The sequence below is a fragment of the Dipodomys ordii genome, unplaced genomic scaffold, assembly GCF_000151885.1.
Source record: "Dipodomys ordii isolate 6190 unplaced genomic scaffold, Dord_2.0 Scaffold269, whole genome shotgun sequence".
In the NCBI taxonomy this organism is placed as follows: domain Eukaryota; kingdom Metazoa; phylum Chordata; class Mammalia; order Rodentia; family Heteromyidae; genus Dipodomys; species Dipodomys ordii.
This window is the reverse complement of record NW_012267485.1, coordinates 332,933-360,836: the sequence shown is the minus strand read 5'-3', so window position 1 is coordinate 360,836 and position 27,904 is coordinate 332,933. Positions and strand designations below refer to the sequence as shown.

The window sequence follows — 27,904 nt, the reverse complement described above, 5'->3', positions numbered from 1 at the left end:
GACATGGAAGTTAAGTATTTATATAAAGAGAAAAAACTTTTACAACTGAAGTTTGAAGGAGTGTTTTAAACTTACATTAAACAATGCTTAGCTGAACGGTAAATCCTGTCAGTGTAGAAATAATTTTTTTTTACTATCAAAGAAGAAAATTATATAAAATTTAATCCATGGATACATAGTTGGCTGGAAAAATGCCAGTTTGACCTCGAAGTGTTCCTTCCCACCAATCAAAATGTGAGTCAGATTTTGAAATAACTGTTATTCTGTCTCCAGCTTGAAAACTCAAGTCCCCAGGCTGTTGCCCATCAAAGGAGTACAGTGCCGTCACTTCTACTGGTCGATTAGAGCTGTCTAAAACAAGAAAAGAATCCAAGTTATTCATGCTTTCTAGAGGAGAAATGGAAGCATGTATAAGAAAAAGCGGCTGGTTAGGGTTGAGAATTTTCCCTCAGTGTATGGCAGAACCATGACACACATTTCTGTAATGCTTGCGCGTCATCAAACTTTTGAAAACAGCAAATGTTTAGCAGTAGTTCCCATATCCACATAAGTCAGAACTGCACATTATTCCATACTTTATGTACTTGGCAAGTGTTTGTGGTTTATCTGTGAATTTCGTGTGTGTGTGTGTGTGTGTGTGTGTGTGTGTGTGTGGTTGGTTCTTAGTGATTGATGTTCTGCAGTAATCCTGCAGAAAGTACACACAGGATGTGTGCCTATATGTACTTATCTCTGCTTCCTGATACCTTGTGAACTACCCTTGGAATGCACCTTTTGGATCTGTTCCTGAAATTACCATGAGCAAACCCCTGAAACCCCTTAAAAGCAGAGGAAGGGAAAGACACCTTCAGTTTTAATCATTTCTGTTGGTTAAACTCATTCCTTGGCCCATGGTAGAATTAAATTATTAAACTATTAAAACAAGTGTAAAATCTCACTGCATGGGCAATCCTTCATCCAACGTGGTATCTGCTGGTAGAACCAGTAACACCTCAGAATTAAATGATACAATAGACTAAAGGGACTTGACAGATATCTACAGGGTATTTCATCCAACTGTTGCATAATGCATACCTAACTTTCTCCAAAACAGATTATATTTAGGACATAAAGCAAGTCTTACCAATTATAAGAAAACTGAAATAATTATCTGCACTCTACCAGACCATATGGTACACAATTAGAACTCAACAACAAAAGAAACTACAGAAAATATTCAAACACATAGAGACAGAATAACACATTATTGAATAATGAGTGGATCATTAAATAAAAAAGGGGAGAAATCCTAAAGTTCTTAGACTCCACGGAAAAGAAAATAAAACCTAGCAGAACCTTTGGGATATAGCAAAGGTAATGCTCAGAGGAAAGATTAAGCTATAAGCTCCTACATCAAAATGAAAAGTGTTATCTCAAATATATAGTCTAATAATATGCCTTGAGCTTCTAGAAAAGCAAGAATTAGTCAAGCTCAAAATTAGCAGATGGAAAGAATAAAAATCAGGGCCAAAAGCAATGAAATAGAGCCTTAAAAATCTAATTAAAGAATCCATGAAACAAAAAAGTTGACTATTGGGAAAAATAAGATAGATTAATCTGTAGTCAATCTGATTAGACAAGGAGGGGACAGACTTTGTAAACAAAAGATGAAAATGGGGATTATCACAGCAAATAAAAAAGAACATTCAGAAGTCATGAAGAAATATTTTGGAAATTATATTCAAGTAAACTGGACAATCTTGAAGAAGTAGATATATTTCTAAATGCACTTGACCTACCAAAATTAAACCAAGAAGCTATCTATAAAAAGGGAATGAGACTGAAGCAGTATAATAGTCTTACAGCAAAGAAAAGCCAGGACCAGACAGATTCACCACTAACTTCTATGTCTAAAAAGAAACGAACACCAACAGTTCTCAAGCTTTTCAATGAGAGATGAAGGGAAAGAACACTACCAAATAAATTCTATAAAGTCAGTATTTCACTCATTTTATACACAGATATGGAGACAACAAAAAGAGCAACAACTTACCCAAACAATCATGCTTATGTTTAATGCATGCTATGTGCCAAATCAAATTGTCTTAATTCCAGGTATGTAAAGCTGATTCAATATATGTGAATTAATAAATGTAAAACAACACAGAAACAGAATCACAGACAAGAATCAACTGATACAAAAAGCCTTAGCCTTTTATGATAAACAATATAAGGAATCTAGGAATATGAGAAATGTACCATGACACATTGAAGACTATTTATGACAAACCTATACTGAACAACATACTAAATGGAGAAAACCAGAAATAATATCTCCCCAAGTTAGGAATAAGACCAAGGTGCCCTCTACATACCTTGTTATTATATTACTGGGATTCTTACCAATAGCAATAAAACAAGAGAAATAAAAGGGATCAAAATGGGAAAGGAAAAATTCAAAGTATCTCTACTTGAAGACTATGATCCTACACATAACAGAACCTAAATATTCCAAGCAAAACTCCTAGATTTGATAAACATCTTTTACAAAATAGCAGGATTCAGAACCAACATAAAAAAATCAGTACCCTTTCTATATTCCAACAGTCAACAGGCTGAGAAAGCAAATAGAACTGAACAGATAATTCTCAAAAGAAGTCCAACAAATACATGAAGAAGTGCTCAACATCCCTGGCCACAAAGGAAATATATACCCAAACAACAATGATACCTCATCTCAACAAATACATGAAGAAGTGCTCAACATCCCTGGCCACAAAGGAAATATATACCCAAACAACAATGATACCTCATCTCACCTTAGTCAGAATGACCATTATCAACAACACAGCAACTGGAACTGCTGGCAATGAGGTGGAAGAAAGGGAATTTTTATTCCCACTGTTGGTGAGAACGTAAAGCAATAAAACCACTATGGTAATCAGTATGGAAGTTACTCAAACCATACAATACACGAATACCATTCCTGGGTAACTATCAGAAGGAATTTAAGTCAGGAGGCAAAAGAGGCACGTGCACACCCATACTCACATGCAGCACTGCTTACAATCTCCTTATTATGGAAACAGCCCAAATGGTCTAAAACTGATGAGTGGATTAAGGAAATAAATTTGAGCTGGGTGCTGCTGGCTCATAACTGTCATCCTAGCTATTCTGGAGGCTTAGATCTGAGGAATGCAGTTTGAACCAGCCTGGGAAGGAAAAGAGGATATACTAATTTCTAATTAACCAGCAAAAAGCTAGAAGTGAAGTTGTGGATCAAGTGGTAGAGTGTTAGCCTTGAGCAAAAATGCTCAGGGACAGGACCAGGGCTCTGAGTTCAAGCCCCAAGACCACCACTACCACCCACCACCACCACCACCAACAACAACAAAAAGTGAATGAAGATCAGGAATGTAACATAGGACCTGTCTGGAGTGAGGATGGGAGGAAGGAGCACAAATGGAAAGGGTTAAAGAAGGTAAGATGGTCAAAATATTTTATGTATAATGCATACACATTGTACATATACTTTATGTATAATGAATGTATATATGTGTAATGAAACAATGAAACTTGTTTTTTTTTTTTTTTTTTTGGGTCCAGTTGTGCGACCTGAGCTCTGGGCCTGGGTGCTGTCCCTCAGCTCTTCAGCTCAGCTCTTCAGCTCAAGGCTAGCGCTCTACCACTTGAGCCACAGCACCACTTCCGGCTTTTTTCTTTTTTGCTTATGCTGAGGAATCGAACCCAGGGCCTCAGGCATGCAAGGCAAGCGCTCTACCACTGAGCCACCTTCCCAGCCCCAATGAAACTTGTTGAGAGTGGTTGGGGAAGAAAAGGAGGGGGATGAGGAAGGGCAGAGGGGTGTGTCTTATCAAAGTAAATTACATAGATATTTGGAAGATTCAAAATAAAAACTTGTATAGCTAACAAATGCTAATAAAAATGTAAAAACAAGAAAAACTGTGATTGTAAGATGGCTATGAATCACTTTCAATGAACTATTTTTCATTTACCAACTCTCTCGTGATATCCAGAAAGCTCAGGATACAGCTTATATTCATTTCTGTAACCTGGAAGAAAGGGAGAAGATTTGGAAAGCTTATTAAAATTTATAAAATACACAAGCAGGCCTAACCCTTCCTAAAGGCATGGCTCAAGTGGTAGAGTGCCAGCTATGATCAAGGGAGCTAAACAAGAGCATGAGGCTCTAAGTCCACGCCTGGTACTTACACACATGCACACTCACATACATACACATGTTATTCCTTAATTGAAATATTTCCTATAAAAATATGCGGCAAATATGTTTTTTAAAACTATCAAGCCTAACTGATCTTTAGGTGTCAGTTAAAAACTATATAGCTGCATGAATACACATTGTCTAAAATTATTTTAGGATTAAACAAGCAAGAATGTTTAGAAGTCATGGACTTGGGGACTGAAAACTATTTTTTTCTTTTTCGTCTATTTTTGGCAGTACAAATGGGTTTATTTATTTATTTAGTTGGTCCTGGGTCTTGAACTCAGGGCCCAGGTGCTGTCCCTGACTTTTGTGTAACAGGCTAGTGTTCTACCAAGTGAGCCACTGCTCAACTTTTGGCTTTTCGCTGGCTGACTGAAGACATGAGTCTCAAAGATTTTCCTGCCCAGGTTTAGCTTTGAACCTGGATCCTCAGACCTCAGTCTCCTGAGCAGCTCGGGTTATAGGTATGAGCCACTGGTACCCAGCAGTACTCCTGGATTTTGAATCCAGGTCTTACTGCTCCTGAGCGTGGTGCTCTACTGCTTAAGCAGCACCTTCACTCCTTTTGCTCTGAGTAATTTTGAGACAAGTCTTTCTTTGTGGCTGGCATGAGACATTAGATTCTGAGATATACTTCCCACCATAACTGGGGTAACACACCTTGCTCTTTCTATTGAAATAGGGTCTCATGGACTTTTCTGCCAAGCCTGGCTTCAATCCTCTAATACCATCCTCCTGAATAGCTAGAATTACAGGAATAAGGCACTCATGGAGATATGAATCACATCTTATTCTTTAATAAGACAAACTCCAGTGATCCAAATCTCATTATCACTAAAGAAAAGCAATTGCTATTCTAGAAGTCAGAATAAAGAAGGCTCACATTCAACCTTGAACCCTATGTCTTTCATTCACCCGAAGATTTTATATTGTTTATATTATTTTATTATGTAATACTTTCTACAATACATATTACTCTGAGTATATATGTATATATATGCTTAATTTGTAAGTTTACTAAACATAAAACTAAGTTTTCATTTGAAATACATCTCAATAGATAGATGGGATGAGATTTCTTAAAATTAGTTTGTGCTCATAGAATGGCTATTTCTTATAGCTAGAACATCAAAATTATATTTCAGTGTTCCTTTTGCCTTGTTATAGATACAGTGCAAAGAGAGAAAAAATATTGTTTGTTTTTTGGAGACAGAATCTCATTATGAAGCTATCTTTGAACTTCTGGGCTCAAACAATCCTCCTGCCTCCACTTTCCAAGAATCTAGGACTACATGTGCTACCACAATAACAATAGTAGAATGGTTCTTGTTAAAACTAGGCAAGGCTGGGAGGAGGCATTTTATAATAATGTAACTAAATTCTTTTATAGTCCTGAGATAGAGACAGAAATTTTAATCATCACCAAAGCAACAGAAAAATATTTAAATAATACTATATTATTATGATGATAGATGTTTCTTTGGATGATCACTAAGTATGTGACTTCTAATTACTATATAATTATATTAATAATTATGATCAAATTATGATATAATGTTCTCTGTATAAATTCTGATAAGTCAATCAGATTCTTCCTCAACTTTATTCAAAGTGAAGAAAGAAAGTAATATATTTATAAGAAGTCTAGCTGCTGAACAATGAAGACTGGGAAAAAAATAGGTATAAGACATAAAGGAGAGGATAATAAGCTTGCTGATCTCTGAAGACCTTTAGTATTCATTCTGTTGCTTCTCCCACTAATAATAGTTAATAGTTACAGTTTCTTTTTTTTTTTTTTTTTCCAGTTGTGGGGCTTGAACTCTGGGCCTGGATGCTGTCACTGAGTTCTTCAGCTCAAGGCTAGCACTCTACCATTTGAGCTACAGCACCACTTCCAGTTTTCAGGGTGGTTTATTGGAGATAAGATTCTCACAGACTTTCCTGCCCGGGCTGGCTTTAAACCTTGATCAGGCGTGAGCCACCAGCACCTGGCAATAGTTACAGTTTCTATACTGAGGTTTTTAAGGCAAGATCTAAATTAAAGTCATTTTTGTGTTTCTCAAAGTCACAGATTAATGCCTCTTGGATAATAACCTTTACATGAAAGATTTCCTACTTTGACATAATTCTATTAACTGGCAACTTTTATTCATGAAATAGAGAATTTTAAGAGTGAATCATAAAAATGAATGATATAAAAAGACAGGTAAAGAAGAAAACCGTGTTTCATAAATTTCAAATACTTAAAAGATATCTTGAACTGTAAAGCAGTGTACACTTTCAATTACAACTACAACTACTTGGGAGGCACAAAAGGATGGCCAACTCAAGGCCAGCCTGGTCAAAGGTTAGTGAGGCTGCCTCAAAATCAGGAGAATTGAGGGATGTGGCTCAGGTTTTATAACTCTTGCCTACAAACACAAAGAATCCCTGAGTTCAATCTTAAGCAGCACAAAAAGAAAGAAAGAAAATAAGGAAAAGAAAAGAAAAGAAAATCATCTCATGATCCTGAGTTCCCAGAATGTATAGTAAAATAAATATTCGGAAATGTACATCTATGAGTATGCATGAAGACACTGTTCCCTTTTTAAATAACTAGGATAATATCCTTCAGAAGAAATAAATTAAAAAATTACAGATAAATCTCAAGGTAGACTTAAAGAAAGCATCTTATGAATGAGAACAGAAGTTTTCATAAATTATAGGACTGAAAACATGACTCATGATTTAAAAGAGACAGAATATTTACTTTTCTCTTAAATACCCATTCATTATGCTTTCTGAAAGTTTAACAATATTGCTTGATTGCTTAACAACAGTACTTATATTTACTTTGTGAGCCAGAGGTCAGCTGGCCTACTCCAGATGACTGCTGTGGTCTTGATGATGGTTTTGGAGGTAATTCTTTAGCCTGGGGAAAACAAGGATGGATATATACAATTCTATGTAACTGTAACCCTTCTGTTTAGTAATAAAAAAATACAATTCTAAACTTGGTCTTAAGTCACTGAGCACAGAACACTTTCTGTTTCTCACAAGTTTGTGAAGCAGATTCCATCCCACACACTGCTAAGGAGGTACCCTGAAAGCTCACGTGTAGGCTTTTCAGCTCCGCATGATAGAACTGGAAGAGGAAGCCCAAATGTGGTCAGGTCAACATCCACCTTTTAGTTTTGGTTTCATTTAGCATTTCAACAAAAGCCTGGTAGGGCTGACTGTGGCAGCAGTTGGTATTAGTTTTAATCATTAACATCACCAGGTTTCATTCATAGGGAAACTGTCCTTAAACTCTCCAGAGACAATGACAAAGTCCCAGGACATTTTTAACCAGGACATTATGTAAATAAGTCACAAAAGAAGTCCAGTTTGACAGAGTAACCTGATACCAGGGAAAGAAATTGCTGGGACCACAGAAAGAAACAGTGAAAGTAGATACCACCACACCTTCCTCTGCTCCCTGGCTGCTTTCCTGGAGTTGATTCGTTGTCCTTCACTCTCATACTTTTCAGTAAAGGAATCAAGAATTTCATAAAGATCTTCTGCTTGAGCAGGCCGTGGAATATCTCCAAATAAAATGTCATAAGCTCGAATGTCCTGACAGTAAAATCTAGTAAGAACATAGATTTAAGAATATTTAAAAAAAAGAATATTTCTTTAAACTAAAGAGCAAGTCTATTAATACAAAGGTATTTTCTAGAGTGAAACACATGATGTGTAAATATGTATGATCACTCTCATCTCATGCCTACCACATTTTAAACCTCATGTTCAATTCTTCAACTTGCCTCTAAGCTCTATACAACACACACTAACACACCTATTCCCCCCACATTCATAGGGATTACACAAATATACATACAAGCAGCTACATTTTCACAGGTTTTTACTTTTTAAACTTGCTATAAAATTAGTTTTCACATATATGAAATTTCTTTAAAATGTCCATTTTTAAATCAAAATTGAATGAAATTTTCCAAGGAGTTGTTTCAGTTAATCCAGGATTAAGTTGAACTAAAGCAGAAATAGCCAAAGGCTAGAATAGGAAATTTCTTTTTATTTATTTAATTTACTTTATTTTTTTTTTTATTGTGAAAATACTGTACAGAGGGGTTACAATTACAAGGGCAAGATAATGAGTACATTTCTTATCAAGCATTGTAGCCTCCTCCTTTGTTTCCCCTTCCCATCCCTTCCCATCCTCCCCCCGCCCCCCCCCCCCCTCCAACCCTCCCCGTCCCCCCCCAAAGTTGTAAAGTTCATTTTCAACATAACAACTTGTACATCTCATTGTTGCAATGGATCCACCTGTATCCCTATTTAAACGACTTGTTTTTCCCCTTCCCCTCCACAAATTATACCGACCTCAAATACAGTGAAAGCAGGGGTTATACTGTGGGGGAGGGACATACAAAGCAACGAAGAAATAATCTTATAAATGTGTTAGAAACAATCACATGCAAGAAAAAAGACATTTGAATATATATCTTAGGGTTCATTTCCCTAACATCACCTTATCTGACCTTTTCTGCTTGACTCAGACATATACTAGATATTGCAAATAAGGGAAACCATGGGACCTATATTTCTTTGGGCCTGACTCACTTCATTTAATATAATTTTTTCCAAGCCTTTCCATTTGTTAGGAAATGGAAAGGCTTAGAATAGGAAATTTCTAAAATTATGCATGTTATACTTCTCAAACTGAGGAAACCACAAGTGAAAACATGGCTGTTGAGTCTATCAGATGATCACTTCTTCCTGTTTCCAAGTTTGGTGGTTTCAAGTTGTAACATTACAAATGCATTGAGTCTGGTAGAGGCTCTCCTGCACCCTGGGTGTACGAGAGGCTGTCCCTCTGGGTCCTATCCCCCCACCTTACCGGATCCCTTGAACCTGAGTCTCCAGGTCCCCGAATCCTACTGTCCTTCTCAGCTGCTCACCCTCCCTGTGCCTCATGCATTACACACTGACAATTTCTTTTCATATATATATATATATATATAGTATTATATATATATATATATATATATATATATATATATTCAGTTGTGGGGCTTACACTCTGGGTCTGGGCGTTGTCCCTCAGCTCTTTAGCTCAAGGCTAGTGCTCTATCACTTGAGCCATAGTGCCACTTCTGGTTTTCTGGTGATTAATTGGGAGATAAGAGTTTCACAGACTTTCCTGCCTGGGTTAGGCTTTGAACCCTGATCCTCAGAGCGCAGCCTCCTAAGTAGCTAGGATGACAGGCGTGAGCCACCAGCGCCCAGCCACAGTGATGATTTCTAAGAGCAAATGTGGGGAAAAATATCCAGACATCAAGTCAAACTTTTCCCTTCAGCTTCTATGAGCTTCCAAATCTTTTATTCAAAAAATTTTTTTAAAATAAAAATTGCTCTCTAGTTGACACAGAGCCAAGACAAAGGATGAGTGTGAAAACAGAAAGAAGTCTGTCATAATGAGACATAAGCTTTCTTACTAGGTCCTCTATAAAAGTTGACAGAATATAGGTTTATGATGTCTTCAGTTAGTAGAAAATTACATTAATAAGTGAAGAACTTATGCTTATGAATCTTATTCTAAATGAACAAAACACAGACAATTGAGCATGTATCATGATTATAATCATATTTGACAAAGCCAAGGGAAATCATGCTTAGGAAGATGTTGAGAAGTAGAAAAAGTAAAATGTAAAATCAGTCTTAAAGAGGTAGAGAATGTTTTGTCTTTTTTCTGAACTTTCTATAAGAATACAATACTTTTACCTTAAATTCTAAAATATAAAGTGTGTACATAGGGGCATATTTTGTTGCATTTAAAAATATGTGTATTCCATAGACTCATAAAAACTGTATCAACTTTGAAGGTATGGTCTTCTCATCATACATGCTTTAAATCAATTAAAATTACTTTGACTTGCCCTTACTTCCGATTAGTTTCTTTCCTTTCAATCAAACAGCTCCCTTCTAGGGAAATGCCAGCAAAGAGTCCCCTTGATTTGCAGTATGTAAAGACAGCTGCAGAGCTTCTCAGGGCCACATTTCCTTCCAGGTTCCTGGAAGGGACAGCAGGAGTCAGATGAACGCTTCAATAGTCTGAACTTAGCCACGAGAAATCTCTCATTGTGCCTTGGCTTCCATATGTCTCACAGGGGGGAATTTTTTTTTTAAAATTGTGAAAATACCGTACAGAGGGGTTACAATTACATGGGCAAGGGAATGAGTACATTTCTTATCAAGCATTGTTGCCTCCTCCATTGTTTCCCCTTCCCATCTCTGCCTCCTCCCCACCCCCAAAGTAATTGTTGTAATAGGTCCACCTGTATCCCTATTTGAACGATTTGTTTTTTCCCTTCCTCTCCACAAATTATACCAACATCAAATATAGTGAAAGCAGGGGTTATACCATGGGGGAGGGACATACAAAGCAACAAAGAAATCATCTTATAAATATGTTAGAAACAATCACAAGAAAGAAAAAAACCTTTGAAAAGTTATCTTGGGGTTCATTTCACCTAACATCAACTTATCTGACCTTTTCTGCTTGTCTCAGATATATACTAGTTATTGCAAATAAGGGAAACCATGGGACCTATGTTTCTTTGGAACTGGCTTACTTCACTTAATATAGTTTATTCCAAGTCTTTCCATTTCCTAACAAATGGGGCAATGTCAATCTTTCTGATGGAGGCATAGAATTCCATTGTGTATATATACCACATTTTCTTGATCCATTCATCTACTGAGGGGGGAATTTCTGATGGCTATGCTAGCATTTTAATGTGGCCTAGACAGAAGACGGGCCAGCAAGAACACCCCATGTGGAATCATTGCAGAATGGAATGACAGCATGTGAGGGTCACACTGGAGGGAGATGGAGAGCTGGAATCTCCACACAAGCAAACGCATCTCAGTGGCAACCTGCACATCTGTGCCATGGCTTTACTGTTTAATTTATACCTCGCTTAGTAACCTAGGAACAATATTCCACCAGCAGAAAAGGAAAATACAACTAAAGTACTGTAAACATTGTTTAAGTAAGGCTTAGCCATTTCAAATTTTCATGATTTACCTTAAGAAAATTTTTTTCTCTCTTGAACAAAGCTGTCATTTTTTAATTAGTAAAATTTGACTTGTTTTGGATTTGTCAAACTCAAGGTAAATTTTCTGTGTTCAATTTCAATAGAAGCCATGGCTTGTATTTCTGAAACTTGTTTCTTCTGGTGAGTTCTGCTTGAGATTTTTCTAGTGTATCTCACCAGCTAGTATGTTTGTTTTTCTGTGTATGCGTGTGATTTTTTGTGTGTGTGTGATGGCTTATCCTCTTGTAGACACATAAATCATAATTTGGCTGATTCATTCTCACTTCCAAAATATTTTATATGGCTCACCTTCCCAAAGGCCCAACTGCCACAGTAAAATTTCCTCCCAGTGTCAGGTTTCCACCCTTCGCAAAGGCTTCTACTGCTCTGTCATAATTCAAAATTATTACCAAATCCGATACCTAAAATATAGAAAGTCACTTCTTTAAAAACAGTGACAACTAAGTACCATGTAAAGTACATGTTAACTTAAACTCAAATACATCATAAACAATGTCATTTCAATATAGAAAGAACAAACATGAAGAGCCATGATTTTGAGCTGATGCAGGAAGAAGCCAACATTGTGGTGATAATTATGAACAATGCTTGTGAGCTACCCCTGTGGTGAGCTTCACTGTGATGTCTCCTGCTGGGCTTTATTCCTACCCAACACTAACAGTGCAGCTGGTGCAGATGAGGCCCAGTAAGGCTGCAAACAGTTACTATTGATAACCAGAATAGAGCAAAACAGGTGGCCTGAACCACCTCGCTGCCCAAGTGGTTTCTTTCTTTTCTTTTTCTTTTTGATGGCAAGGAAACTTGACAGAGCTTTACTGAGTAAGTAAACAAGCAGGTAAGCAGACAAACAAAAGGGCAGGGGCGCATTCTAGCAAAGTATGAGTGCTTTTACAGGGAGAGAGAAAGAAAGAGGGAGAAAGAAAGGGAGAGGGAGAGGGAAGGGGGAGAGGGAGAGGGCATGGGAGCCCCAGTAGATTCTTAATGTGTCAAAGACCCGACCCATGCAGAAGGTTTCTCCTTGTGAAACAGGGTACTGTTTCACATTTTGGCAATGTGGTGGATAGGGAATTTCCAAAAACTCTTGGAGGTGAAGTCCCTCCCCCATCTCCAGGTGATAGGGAGTGCCTGAACTCCTAGAGGCAGGAGCGGGAACTTGGACAACTGGACCTGCCAGACCTATACCTATATGTACTTGAGACCCTGCCCCCTAACTATAACCCTATCTAGGCCCTGACCACCTTAGCTGCCGTTGTGCTGTCTTGTGTTTACTGACTCTTCTCAGGTCAGTATAGCAATCCTCTTCAACTCTCCATTAGAGGTGATCTGGTTTGTTGAGATGTTTTTCTGCTCTTTCTTTACACTACTACCCTATGGCTCAGTTTCCTAACAGTATTAAGTGTACTGGAGGCTGCAAGCAGTTTTGGAGATATGTGTCCACTCAAAGTTGCCAGCTTTCCAATAAAAATTCCTGATTCATCCTCCAAAAATGTGGCTTCTCTGTGTCTCACAATCAAATTCTTGTATAACATTTGCTTTTGCTATTTGCATCATACATTTAGACCCTTTCTAAAGATTTTGGTATAGAACGACAGAGATCTATGCAAAATCAATCACTTCTGTCAGTGATCAACCTGTATTTCATAGGCAATTCGAGATAACATGTCACTTTGTGTTTTATGGCAGTAACACTCAGAAAATAGAAAATTTTGACCAGACCTTGCCAGCCTCTTTGTTTATTAAGTTCCTCTGAAGTAAGAAACTCTTCTGTCCATCAAGTGTGGTTGCTGAAACCTGAAAACCTATTTGGGAGGTGATCAAGGAGTCATAACTCAAAAATTAAAAAAAAAACACAATAAAAAACATTCAACCAATTAGTCTGTGCAGTTCTAAGCACTGCTGTACAAATAGGGACTGTAATTCAGGCCAGATTGGATGTAAAGACTCTAACTTGCAAAAAGGTCTTTTTAAAGTTATCTTTAAGTAGTTGTAACAAGAGTTTCAGTTCAACATATAGACTGCGAGTACAATGCATCTTGATCAGCATTACTCTTTTCACCATTCTCACCATTGCCTAGTTAACCTGGTTCATTGTCACATATATACACTGAATATTGTAACTGGATTTTCCCACCCTTCCTCTCTCCGTTAGTCTGACACCTTCCCCTTCCTCCACAACATATGTTCTAGTTTCCTGGGACTCATTTTGTTAAAGTGAAAGTTAGCTGTTCAAGGGAGTTACACCACTGGAATCTTCTTCTGCACATACCATATTTTAGTTAATATGTTTGTGTATATATGCATATGACCCTGTATGTATATTTATACTTAGGTTTAACTTCTACATATGAGAGAAAACATGCATCCTTTGTCTACCTGAGCTTGACTTACTTTACTTAACATAATTTTCCCAGTCTATTCATTTCCCTGCTAATCACATAATATCATTCTTCCTGATGGATGTCTAAAAATCCACTATATATATATATATATATACACATATAATTTTCTTGATCCATTTGTCCATTGTAGGGCATTTTGGCTGTTTCCTTAAGTTGGCTGTTGTGAATAGTGCAACAATGATCATGTGTATGCAAGTGTTTTTATTATATCCTGTCTGTAACCTTTTGGATAAACGTCTTATTAGAGTTGTAGTGCTGGATCATAGGGTAGTTATATATTTAGTTTTTTTTTTGCCAAATCTCCAAACTGCCTTCCACAGTGGTTGTAACAGTTTACATTCCCACCAGCAGTGTAGTAGTGTTCTTTTTCCCCCACATCCTCGCAGAAAACATCTTGCAGAACGGCTTAAGTGGTAGAATGCCTGCCTAGAAAGTATGAGGTCCTGAATTCCCCTTTGTTGATACCTCTTAGGAGATACTAGCCACAATCTTCAGCAGCTCCGAAAGTGTGTGAGCACTGGTAGCTCTGGGTTTATTATTTCTATAGTTGAGAATGAGGAACACAACAAATTCTCTACAAGACAGCTGAACACAGGGAAACACTGCAACAGTGGGCTATGATTGAAAAAATGCATCAAAATATAATTAACTATTAAGGTACAAGTTTTTCAAATGAGATAAACCCTTAAATGTAAGAATTTAAAATGGCAACCACCAGCAAAAAAGCTGGGGACAATGTTCTCCGGAGCCTTCTGCTCTCTGACCTACTTCCCTCAAGCCATCTCAGGATCTGTGCCACTTCCTTATGTCCCCGAATGGTCCTCCCATAGTAAACAAACAAACAAACAAACCTCACTCCGTCAGTGTGACATATGGTGGCTGAAAGCTGAAAAGCCCATATCTGGGCACATGGTAAGAAGGCCTGAGGCTCCCTTGTTTGGTCCTTGAAGTGTCTCCTTATCAATCTTCTACAGAGTCAAGACTTTCTCCCTTGTCACCCTCTAAACCCACCTCAGAACTGCTTGGAAACTTCCCAACTCCCCTGAAAACCTTAGTCTTTGGGTGAAAGCCTTCACATATGCATGTGAGTGACTTCACCCATCTCACAAAGAAAAATCAGGTTTGGACATCGTCTCACAATATCTTCCATCCCTCGCACACAGGCCTTTGGAACTTGGAAACAGTACTCTGACTTCTAACAATAATTTCTCTCAACATAAGTCTAGATTCTGTCCTCTTCAGTAAGGTAACACTGTTTACCCAAATTCTCCCTGGAAAAAACGGAGTCTTTTTTTTTCCCCTCAAACTCCAGTGAAAGGAAGATTGACCACAGTTGATGAACTAAAGTGAGCTCTGGATGTTGGTAAGAAAACAAAGATGGGTCACGTATCATGGTTTCAGTACTCTTGGCTTTGTTCTAACTGTCTTGAAAATATTGAGTATGTAAGCCAAGTCTTGGCCTTACTTCCCGAGACAGTGATTTGCAAAGCTCTACTTGTCAGAATTACACATCTTTACTAGTCTCTCTCCTACCACAATAACTTTTTTCTCCCAAATTGATCCCTCTTCCAGATGCAGGTGGCCATTCACTAGTCTAGACATTTAATTAGTACACAGAATGTTCAAAGAACACAATCTGATTTTCTCTCATAGAAACTGAGGACCCAGTGCAGAGGATGTGAGTATGGACTATGGCTGCACTCACGGTCTAGGAGGGTGGGGGCAGGACTGCGTAAGGTCTGACACTTCCCTTTCCACTGAGTGCTCTGAAGAGGCAACAAGACATCCCTGCAGCCCTGCAGGGCAGCACTGCACTTCACCTGGCTTGTGCTTGTCAGCAGTAAAGACTGGCATTAGAACCAGGCACAAAGAACACCAGAATTCTCCAAGTCACATGTAATGAATCTGGGGAGTAGTGGGGTAAATGTCCCTCAAACCACCTTCTATATTCAGGGAACCCACAGTAATCCAAGGTTTCACTGGGGTGGAAATATGGAGAGTATACAGAGAGATGTCCACAGGAAAAATGGCCAACCCAAGCTGACAAGTGATTAACACCACATTGTAACCCAAAGAGACAAATATTGAAGGGACTGAGGAGCATTTAAGAATCATTTTTTTTTTTTTTTTGCCAGTCCTGGGGCTTCAACTCAGGGCCTCCCTGGACACTGTCCCTGAGCTTCTTTTGCTCAAGGCTAGCACTCTACCACTTGAGCCACAGCACCCCTTATGGCTTTTTCTGTGTGTGTGGTACTGAGGAATCGAACCCGGGGCTTCATGCATGCTAGACAAGCGCTCTACCACTAAGCCACATTCCCACTCTTGTTTAAACATTTTAATGTTCTTAAATTTTGCAACATTGATTCAGGAAGATTACGTACATTTCCCACAGTATAATGACTAAAACAACAGCTAAAACTTAACAATTCAAGTTGACTTTCCATCCAGTCTGTTATGTGTCTTAAGTCAAAATGCCATCTGAAGAAAAAGGGACTTGGAGCAGTGTAAAACTGGCTAAGAACACACTGAGTGGAAAAAAGACTTCCAAAATGGTATATACAAAACTCTGCAGACTTCCTCCATAGCTCATCAAGCATAAATAGCAAAAAATAATTTTTAAAAACATTTAACATGTCTAGAAATTAGAGACACAGCAAGTAAGATATAGTTAAATATGACGAGTGCTTCTGTCATCGTGGCAGATACAGTAGGAGCTGCTGACTATTTCACATTGGCACCTCATTTCTACCAGAGGAGCCATTCTGGGGAGGGGTGGTGAAGAGGCACAACTCCCTAGTACCCGGATCAGGGTCATGGTGTTCCCTAAGTGGGAGCTGTAACCACTTCTCCCCTGTGTTCTCCCCTGCAGGCGCTCCATGGAGAGGTTTGCACAAATCCCCACCTGGAACCTTGGGGTAGTAAAACCATTGCCCAGGTGCAAAGACACCCAAATTTGCTTGCCCCAGTTCCCTACATGACAAAAGCTCCACCCAGAGAAAGAAAGCAAAAGGTTATGGACCCTGTCATATCTTGATCTCACCCCAAGTAAAAGGAGCCACAGTCCCAGCTTCCAGCCCTGGAGTGAGGGCACAGGGTATTGGCCAGAGAGAACGGCAGAGTGCCACAGCTCCCGCGATTTTACTGGAGCTGCGAGTGGTGAAAGTCTAGGGTCTACAAGAGTGATGTGGCTGACACACAGTGAGGGGAGCTGGCAGCTCCAATGGAGCAACAAGGTCACCCAACGGTGTCTAGAAATGTGACAGGAAAAAGAATACCCAGATCCCTCCAAAAACAGGAAGTGCTTATTAGACAAAACTGGGGTCAATTTTTACCCAAAGTCAGTATTAAAAACAAAGCGGCAATGAAAAGGCTAATACCACCCCTGACACCAACAACCTGACAGCTAAATGGAGAGATCATCTGCATTCTTGGCTGTACATTATTAGGATATGGCTACAGAATTCATCGCACAACGCTGCCAAAGTGCTCATCAAAATGCTTTATAGGAAGTGGCACTGTGGCTCACATGGTAGAGTGCTATCCTTGAGCACAAAGAGGCTCAGGGACAGCACTTAGACCTTGAGTTCAAGCCCCATGACTGACAAAAAAAAAGTGTTTTATAGCACCTCTGCTTCACTGTCCTAAGTTCTAATAAACCCCCTTTAACTGACTCTGTGTGAATACCAGAGTGCACTTGTACACACATAAGGACAGCTACAATGTGACCAGGCAATACAATTCTTAGGGAATCACTGTATACATGATTTGTGATGGACAGAAGTTTCAGTGAATGACAGAAGACTGTACTATCTAAAACAAAACATGCAGTTTTCATCATCATCTTCAAGAACAAATAAACCTGATGAGGTAAGCAAACACAAAGCTAGTGTGACCAATAAATAGGAAAAAAAAACCAAGAAACTAGAACAGCTGACATTCTAAGTCATCCAGATTTCCATCATCCAAAATGTGCTCAAAGAATTGGAGAAAAAGGATGAGAAGTGAAACTTTCATGCAAAGGATGTCTCAAATAGAAATACTTAATATTGTGATTAGGAGATAAAAATCATACAAAAGAGCAAATGAAATTCTGGAGTTAAAAAGTACATTAACCAAATTCACTATCTGGGCTCAAAAGTAGATACAAACAGGAAATAATCAGTAATCAGTGAATCTGACGAGAGACTAATAGAGACATGAATCATAAAAGCTAAGAAAAGTCTGTGGAAAATAGCAGAAGCGCTAAGTCTCCAGGAAGTAGGCAGCTTGTGTGACATGGCAAGAGAGGTGGGAAGAGAGAAACAGCATTTTCAAAGCAGCACCTGTGAGAGGCAGTTTAAAAGATGCTTTTGCTGGCCTGTGAATTAATATATCTGTGCTCTCTGACCTGGGATAGTCCCTGCCAATTACTTTGCCATCATAGCGGGCTTTCATGGATTCATTTGTGACAAAAGACAAACTGGCTTTCAGTCAATGCCTTCTTATCATCCTGAAGAAAGCAGCAAAAACTACAGACCACTAGCCAAGCCTCCAGAGGTAAAAACTGAGATAATGGTCAAGTAGGCAACAATAAGCTGTGACCTGAGACTGTTTATATATACCTTTCTTACTCTCTTACCCTAACTTTTCCTATTTAACCTGAGGCCAATGTCTCCACTCCCAATCATGACTTAAGTTCTGTCTTCCCATGGCTTCCAAACAATAAGAAACCTTTCTCTGTCCTTCACCAGGGGTCTTTATTTGGCATATGGTAGGTAGCAAATGGCCAGATCTAACATGGGACTCCTGAAGTTTGGTCGAGCTCTAAAATCTTGGTTTCACAATGTATGGTGAAAAATGTTAGTCTATACTCAAGGAGTACATATAAAAGTGTAAGTGTGAGGAGAGCCACCAGATACAGAAATGTAAAATGTGGTAATACAAAAAGTCCAAGGGCAGCAAGAGAGGAAAATGCTGAGAAGAACCACAGCTCCATTAGCACACCAGAACAGTGGAGACCAGCAGAACGTGAGGGCGAATCAAGTAGGAGTGCCTAAGGGAAAGCCTGTCAACCTAGAATCTTACAGCAACTCTTCTTTGGAAAATGAAGGCAAAATAAAGATATCTCCAGATTAAAAGAAAAAAGTCTGAGGGAAATTGTTACTAGTGGATCCATTTTTATAAGAAATATTAGACACTAAAGACATACTTCAGGTAGAGATAACTCTAGGTAGGTGGTCCTGCGCGCTGCGGGAAAGGAATAATGCTGCTAGCATGTCTGCGCACTCCGTGCTCTGTGAACGGATCGCCAGAGCTAAGGACCTGATCAAGAGAGCAGGCTCACTTTCCAGATTAAGGAAAGGTGGGATCGAAGGTGGTACAAAACTGTGCAGCAAATTGAAGGCAGAATTGAAATTCTTATAGAAAGTCGAAGGTGGGAAATGGCCACTAAAAAATCCCATTTGCAAAATACCAATCTGATCCACCTAAGGGCCATTGTGGAGTCAGCAGAGAACCTGGAAGTTGTTAGTGCCCTGCATGTGTCTGGCTACATGGATACCTTGGGAGGAAAGCAGACCCTTGTGGTAGATGTCATTGCAAATGGTGGTCACACTGGGGTGAAGGCCATTGGCAGAAAGGCAGCATAAGATGTGGAATCAGAAACAGAACAAAATTATTGATTATTAAAAATGGGGCCAGATATTAAAGGCAGAACCTCTCTGTGGAGAGAAACTCCAGGCCTTTTCCATCCTTGCTAAAGAGCAAAAGAACATCTCTCCCTCACTCAAATTTACCAAGATGGCAGCTTTACAGTTTACCACAAACTTTGCTGAAGGCGACTGACAACCTTGAGGCTGTACTGAGCTGCTGTACTGAGTTGCTGTATTAGTCAAGAGCTTATAATAAAAATCATTTCTGTAAAATAGACTACCCCTACCCAAGGATATGTTTTGACTTTTGTAATCCAAGGATATATTTTGACTTTTGTAATCAAGTACGGATAGTACTGATAGTATGAGACATGCTAACCAAGTCAAGACTTGTGTGTTTTTTCCTTTAAAAGACCCTCATGGAAAAGAAGATCTCACTGTATCCCACTACTCAAATAGTGGGTGGGGTGTAGTTGCTGTGTGGCTAATAAAAAGACTCCTTGCCCTGTTTAACTGAGTCAGTGGCCTTATTTTCAGATTTGGGATTCTTCAGGCAGAAGATTCTTCAGGCTGCATCACATCTGGCTGGACCAAGGCCAATATGGTGACAAAAGGATCATTGAGCAGGCTGAAGACTTCCTCCAGGCCAATCACCAGCAACCAGTGCAGTATAGCAACCCTCACATCACCTTTGCATTCTACAAAAGAGTCTCCAGACTATGGTAGCGAAGCTGGAAGAAATGGGCATATCTGTGAGGGGTGACATTGTAGCTGTGAACTCCCTATTAGATCACCCTCAGGAGCTCCAGCTGAGTGAAAGTGAGTCTGAGGATGAAGGCCTAGAATTTTTACAGGTGACCAGAGCTGACTGAGAAAATGTGCTTGCAAGTGTTGCGTTTCTCACTGAGATTAAAGTTGATGTGTGTCGAAGAGTGAATCTGGACATTACTTCTCTAATCACTTACATATCTGCCCTCAGTTTTGGAGGCTGACAGTTTATCTTCAAAGAAAAAGTGCTCACAGAACAAGCAGAGCAGTAGAGGAAAGAGCAGGTTCTACCTCAGCTGGAGGCCTTTACAAAGAACAAGGAGTTGCTTGCCTGAATCTGCTGTCAACTATTTTCAGTTGGTTCTAGATACCTTAGGAGGATGGGGAGGGGGAGGGGGAGAGGGCCACTATGCTAATTAAGCAAATCAGTGTGGTGCCAGACCAGCCTTCTGAGCCTGTCTTGAGACTAGTAACAACTTTGGGGATGGGAGACATCCTGAAAGTCATCACCATGACTGCAAGTAGTGGTTTTGTCTGAGCTGCCAGGGTGTCAAGTTTAGTGTGGTTATCCATTGGCCCAGAGTACTCACTGAGAGTAAAGAGGCTGCAGCACCCTTTACAGAAAGGTTACACAAATGACTAAACACTAAAAATTGTCAAAGAAATAACATTTATATAAAAGGCTAGTCTTCCCTTCTTCATTGAGGGGAATAAATGAGGTTTATAGTAAAAAATGATACTTAGAACTAGTAGAATATTTTTTGTGTCATCTATATTTGAAGTAAATAATCTCAAAGTAGAAAAAGCACAAGAGATAATTTTATCAAGCTTCATTGCCATTAGAAACAGAATACACCATCAAGGCTTGTGATAGGTTAGTTTGATTCAATAGGGTTGTAGAAACCCCTGTAGCTAATCACAATTCATGGAATCTGGCTACACTGTGCTGTCTCAGGTTCATTAATGTATGGAGAAAACTACAACCTGGTTTTTCACTGTATTGGTTTTATCAGTTGGTGTGGGTTGAGACTGGGAGACAAAAGTTGACCACTTTAGATTCTAAAGGCAATACTCATTATGAATGCAAAGACATGTTCTTAATTGCTATGTGGCAGGCACAGTCTGGTGGGTATGTTTACAATGAGTTCATGATACAGAGAAAGGAAAATTCTGGCTATGATGATGAATACTGTAAATCTGTTGATGTATAATACCTTTGTGAAAAGGAAAGTCTTACATTGTACTTGAATTAAAATATCAATTTGAAAAAATTAGTAAAGAATTAAAAAAATAACTCTAGGTTGTAACTGAAAATCATGTTTTAAGTCCCAGTACAGATAAACATGAAGTTATCAGAAATGGTATAAATGCATAGTTCTTTTTTCTAACTGATTAAAACTGACTTTTTGGATTTATTAACTCTTTTTAAAAAATATTTTTGTTATCTTTAAGTAGTTGTCATTCAACAAAGCTGTTTATGCGTACAATGTGTCTTGATCAAGGTCAGCCCTTTGAATATTCTCACCCATTTCTTACAACCCACCCTTCCCTCACGTTTCTTCATTTTGTAGATATGCATTGAACTTTTTACTGCCTTCACCCACTTCTTCCCTTCATTGTCTAAAACCATCTCCATACTTTTCAAGCACTCATTTCCTAGTGTTTATTTTGTTGACCTTTCGTTTAGCCTTTCTAAGGAATTACACTGTGTCCTCCCCAAAATCTACCTTAATACATTTGGGTAGGCTTGCAAACTACCCAAAATAGTTATGATTATATGTCGAAGCTTATTCTAGCTTCTATGTAAGAGAGAAAACATGTAACTTTTGTCTCTCAGGGCCTAACAGTTCACTTAACATAACACTTCTATATAATTGTGTCTTGGGCCTGTAACACAGAGATCAGAGGGGCCAGGAACAGGGCTGAGTTGCAGAAAGAAAATGACTGACATCAGATGATTTGTCTCCAGGGACAACAAAATAGAACCAAAAATACTGAAAAATAAGGCTGATAGAATAGGTATTTACATCCTAATGATATGATATAATAAGCATTTACTCTCAATTTCTTCACTGATTCTCTTTAAAGGATATAAACTATATAATACATTATTTTAACATAGAATAATATACTATATACTGTATAATTTTATATTTTATAATATATTTTATTTTATATGTATTGCATTATATTTATATATTATATCTTATACATTTTATACTTTACATATGTATTATATATTATATGTATTTTATATATATTATTATACACTAAATATTTATACACTAAATATTATATATTTTGACTATAATGATAATAGTTGGCTTATAACATATATATGTTATGTCATAGCAACACCACTAGAAAGGAGGAAAAAGAACAGAACTTCATCAAAAATACACTTTTTAATCTTACCAAATCAATGTTGGTTTTATTTTGATAACTTAAAAAATGTTATATGAGTTGGGAAGGTGGCTCAGAGGTAGAGCGCTTGCCTTGCATGCTCGAGGCCTTGGGTTCGATTCCTCAGCACCACATAAGCAAAAAGAAAAAAGCCGGAAGTGGCACTGTGGCTCAAGTGGTAGAGCACTAGCCTTGAGCTGAAGAGCTGAGGGACAGCGCCCAGGCCCAGAGTTCAGGCCCCAGGACCGGACCTAGAGTAACCACTAAAAAAAAATTAAAGGCAGAAACAATCAGGACATATTTAAAAAATCCAAATCTATACTGACTGTAAGAGGCGCGATTTAGATTCAAAGAAGCCTACAGACGGATAAAAGCACTTAAGTCTCTCAGCACTTTTAAAATAAGTGCTATCTGGCACAACAATCAAACCATACCCCTGGGTTTAAACAGAGCCAGAGGATGTGCAAAGAGGGGTCAGGTCATGCATAATGGAAGCATAGCAAGCTGATCTGTGTGAAGCAAATTCTCACCTAGGAAAGGAATACACAAGAGCAGAGGCTGCTGGGATACATGGGAACAGAGGCTGCTGGGAACACACTTTCCAACAAGGCAATGTTTCTGAAGGCACTAATTCTGCCTCACACAGTGCAGAGATGTAGCCAAATGAGCAGAAATAAAACAGTCTTTTTTTATACTGCATATTTATGTAGCAATTAATTGCAGAGAAGGAGGGAGGGAGGGAAGGAAGGAAGGAAGGAAAGAAGGAAGGAAAGAAGGAAGGAAGGAAGGAAAGAAGGAAGGAAGGAAGGAAGGGAGGGAGGGAGGGAGGGAGGGAGTGAGGGAGGGAGGGAAGGAAGGAGGGAGGGCAGGGAGGCAGACAGGCTTCACAAAAACATTTTCTTCTAATGAAGTCACGAAAGTTAAAACTAGGACAACAGTAAATTCATAAAAGAATAGCTGTACAGGAAATTGACTGAAATTTGAGAAGAAAATGATTTTAGCATAAACAGATTTGATTTACCAACTGCTTAGTAGTAAAGCAAAGAGGAAAAGTTAGCAGATAAATGAGAAGGCTGAGTCCCGCCTGGCAGACCTCTGCCAACAGGTACACCCTGATCAGAAACCTATAGTCCACTTTGTAACAATCATAATCATCAGAAGAATTACCAACAGAAATAACATGATATTAATCTTCAATTCGAGCATTTGAACATCAAATGTTCTGGAACAGCAATTTGCCACAGATGATGAAGGGTTGTAGTAAGCTTGTTCAGGCCAGTGACCAGCTCCAACTTGTCTAAGAGCTCAGGGAGGAAAGTTCAAGATGATGGGGTGCATTTGTTATATGAATGTATGCTAAATGGAAACAGATACAATTGTGAATGAAACGAAACAAACATGAATAAGGCTCTGGCTTCAATCTTATGTGTAAAAGAGAGAGGAAGAGGACTAAGGAGGAGGAAGAAGGGGAGCAGAAGAAAGGAGCAAGAGGAAAGGATGAGGAGTGGGAAGAGAAGCAAAGGACAAGAGGGAGGGGAACAGGAACAGAGACAAGTGAAGGGAATGAACTAGGAGGCTCTCAGTCTTTGTGAGTTAAGTTTCTGTATTTAATCTACTTACCTCAACTCCTATTTCGAATCCCCCACCAAGCCCAGCTATTGCAATGGCTGAAGGTGCAGACCATTCTAAGAAAACAAACGAGCAAACCTTATTGTAGTGTTTAACGTTCCCAACATATAAATATAGGAAGAAAAATATTTCTTTTTAAAACGATGACTCACATGTTTTTCCTATATATTAAAATTATTTATAATCTTTTAAAAGCTGAGATATTTGGCAGATATATTCAGCACTCATGAGTCAGACTCACATACCCATGGTTCTCTAAGCCTTCCCTAGCAACATGCATAATACCAGACCATTAGTTTCCCGGCCACTAAACATTTGAAAATTTTAATTACTAAAACCTTATTTCCATTTTCTGGAGTCCAGTTTTATATTTTTTATAATTTAGCAGCAGTCCTAGCCTTTGGTTATAATTTATCAGACTTAAGAGATCAGGATTTAAGAGTTTTTTATAATCATTCCTATGGGTAACATGATACTGAATTGTGCAGCTGTAATATTCTCATGTCAAAAACTGTTTGGCTCCCTTTGTGCCTAGTAGAACAAGAGCTAGGCTATAAATTCAAGATCATAAAATTCTAAGATAAACTGCTTTACAGTTGGAAACTCAGCACAATTCCATTTGTTATGACATAGTACATTTTAGGACTGCTGTGTACTTACTTTTCCTGATATAGAAACCATTATGTAAAACAAGACTAAAAGAAGTATTTTTAATTTGGTGGGGGAGGGCAGAAGAGTCTAATAATGCCTATTCTAGCCTAGCCTAGCCTAGCCTAGCCTAGCCTATCCTAATAATGCCTTTCTTCTTCACTCCTCCTCTTTCCTTTCCTTGCTGGTGCATACGAATGCATGCTAGAAGGCAACTGTTGCTTGACACATGAAGAACTGAACTGCTTGGAGGAGCTGTGATTACAGAAATCAGGGTCTGATAATCCTGAGGTTAGTTTTCATTTCCTAGGTTGGGAATGGCCTGGCTTATGGTCTCTCCTCTGGGATTAGGAATTTGCCTTGCTTATTTGTACAGCTTTTAAATTACTTAGAAGAGTGTACAGGAGGATGAGGGAAATCGTTTTTTGAAAAAAATTGAAAAGTATAAGTAGGTTATCCTTTCTGCAATAGTCTCCTGTGAGAGACACTGAAGGGCCCAGACTTCAGGACCTCCCTGAAGAGACCAGTCCCCTCTGACAAGGAGCCCTGCTCTCCCTGAAGGGGCCTCTGGTACCTTGGTTTTATTGCTGAGATTATTTATAAGCATTTGGTCAATGCTTAATAAAACAAAAAGCATCATCTTTTACAACTCTTTAAAGAGCTGACTTTCTATGTGTAAACTTTTTATTTTAAAACTTGTATATTTTTAAACTTATGATAAATAACTGGTTTAATTCACTGAGCCATTTTGAGTCTACAGAGGGAAGATATTTGGTGAATATGATATAGGAGATACAACGTGCCACAATGTTGAGCCATGAAATTAGGGTTGCAATGCCAGTAGAAATTCCCATCTGCTACAGAAACACAGTGGCAGCAAACACCAAATCCAACCAATTTATAGTTGAGGAATATGTACTTACCAACATCTGTATTTATTGTCTACAGTATATTTATGATGAAAAAGCAATAATGAACAATATTTTTCCTTGTATGATAGAACAGCAAATGCCAAATTATATAGGGCATTTTAATTATGATACCTACGTAAGTTTCAAATATTAATATGAACATCATTTATAGTTATATTCATGCCAACTTACTTCCATCTGGAAGGCGTGCCAGGACAATCCCACTGCCTCCCCTAGCTGTCACCAGAAATCCAGCTTTGATCACAGACAGGACCGCAAGGCCTTTTGCCTTTGCAATCACATGGGCTGTAGACAAACAATAATGATCAAAAGGACGCTTGTAGCAGAGCGTTGATCTTAAAACACTGTGCCTACATTTACCTCTTATTAAAATGAAATGTTAGGTTCAACAACAAAAATTAATTTTTTTTGCCACTTTAAAAACTTTTAGACGGGTGCTGGTGGCTCACACCTGTCATCCTAGCTACTCAGGAGGCTGACATCTGAGAATCGCAGTTCAAAGCCAGCCCCAGCAAGAACGTCTGACACTCTTATCTCCAATAAACCACTGTGGCTCAAGTAGTAGAGCTGAAGAGCTGAGGGACAGCACCCAGGCCATGTTCAAGCCCCATGACTGACCAAAAAAAAAAAAAAAAACTTTTAATTTCATAAAATGATATTATATAGTAATCAAGTACTTTGTCAGTACTTGAATTTAGCATTATAAAAATATCAATTTACTAGCACACCACTAGTATACTAAAGAGATTAATTTACGAAATACTAGTCAATTCACATTTCAGAGTTCATTATCTAAGATGAGATTACTAAATTACATATGCAATAAGGCAGAAAGTCCTCATTCTGTGAATTTTACTCAATAGTACATCCTTCAAACAAAGAAACTAAATATCACTAAATGATAGTTCAGTCTATAATATTATTTGTCAAATATTCTGTCAAGACAATGAAAGCAAATACTACACTGGAACACAAAATGTTTTGTAGATGTCCCTGGAAAATGTGAAGTTTTTAATATAATTATGCCATTTCAAAACTTACATTAGTAACAGACCCTTGGAAATTATGCATCACAAAACACTACACAAGGCCAACAAGCAGAAGAGTAGTAGAGCTATATAAAATAGATTGAAATCTATAATTCATATTAAATGTTTACTTTTATAGACATGTCTTGACTGTATGTCTTGTATATCCCATCTTCTGGCTTCAATGCTTCTACAGTTATTGCCTTTATTTAGAAATATCAACAGTATTTAAATGGACATTCTCTACATGCCAACTATATTTTTTATAGATTATCCAAATTCAGAGAGAGTAAAATACCAGTACAGGCAATCCCTAAATAATTTTCTGATTAGCTTTTTCACCTAAAATATAGGATGCACTGATGGCAAGATTATTTTCTAAATTAAGCTTTCCCAGAGCCTATAACATTAGGTGAAGACAAATTTATACCACTGAGGTTAAAAAGCAGTACTCAACCACAAGTCTGTGTATATCAAACCCTTTCCATCTCTTGCTGCAGAAGACTATTCCTGACAACTCAGGTTTTTCGCTTGAAGTTTCTTTAAGCTTAAAAGCTGTGCTTCTGAAATAGTAACACACATGAAGCCCACTGGGCACCTGGCAGGAAGAGCAGATTCCTCAGTACCACATAAGCAGAAGAAAAAGAAAGCTGGAAGTAGTGCTATGGCTCAAGTGGAAGAGTGCTAGCCTTGAGCTGAAGAGCTGAGGGACAGCGTCCAGGCCCAGAGTTCAAGCCCCAAAAATACAAATAAAAAAATAAATAAAAGGTAAATAATAGATTTTATCTCAGAAAATAACACCAAATTATACTACTCTGTATATGATTCTAACAGGGGATGGAGTGGGAAGACTACTTACTTGACGTTACCTGTCACACTCCCTATGGGAAGAACCACGAAGAAAGCAGAACAGAGAAAAAGTACAGCTATTGTCAAGGAAGAAGCTGCCTGACAAAGCTAAGGAATGCAAAAGCAATTTAGAAAACAAATTTAGAAATTTACCTACCAGGAATGATCTTATCTGGACCATTTCTGGAAGTTATTTCTGTGAATTCTCTTAATATTTTCGCAGCCTTCTTTGCTTCTGATTTTAGGTTTGAAGGTATAGGGTTATTCACTGAAAGAATTAAAAAGATATATTA

The 27,904-nt window shown here is 38.4% G+C and overlaps 1 protein-coding gene and 1 pseudogene across 1 annotated transcript; one reads left to right on the top strand and one right to left on the bottom strand.

Moving 5' to 3' along the window:
* Sh3yl1 (SH3 and SYLF domain containing 1) lies at positions 1–27,889 on the bottom strand (the record flags this gene model as incomplete). Its single annotated transcript, XM_013036255.1, has 9 exons — positions 1–351; positions 3,996–4,052; positions 7,058–7,136; positions 7,670–7,832; positions 10,150–10,278; positions 11,614–11,726; positions 24,146–24,210; positions 25,906–26,019; positions 27,769–27,889. Coding segments are annotated over 9 exons (1,032 nt in total), but the record flags the coding sequence as incomplete, so codon positions are not given.
* LOC106001122 lies at positions 18,954–20,765 on the top strand (annotated as a pseudogene).
* Positions 27,890–27,904: the final 15 nt, after the last annotated feature.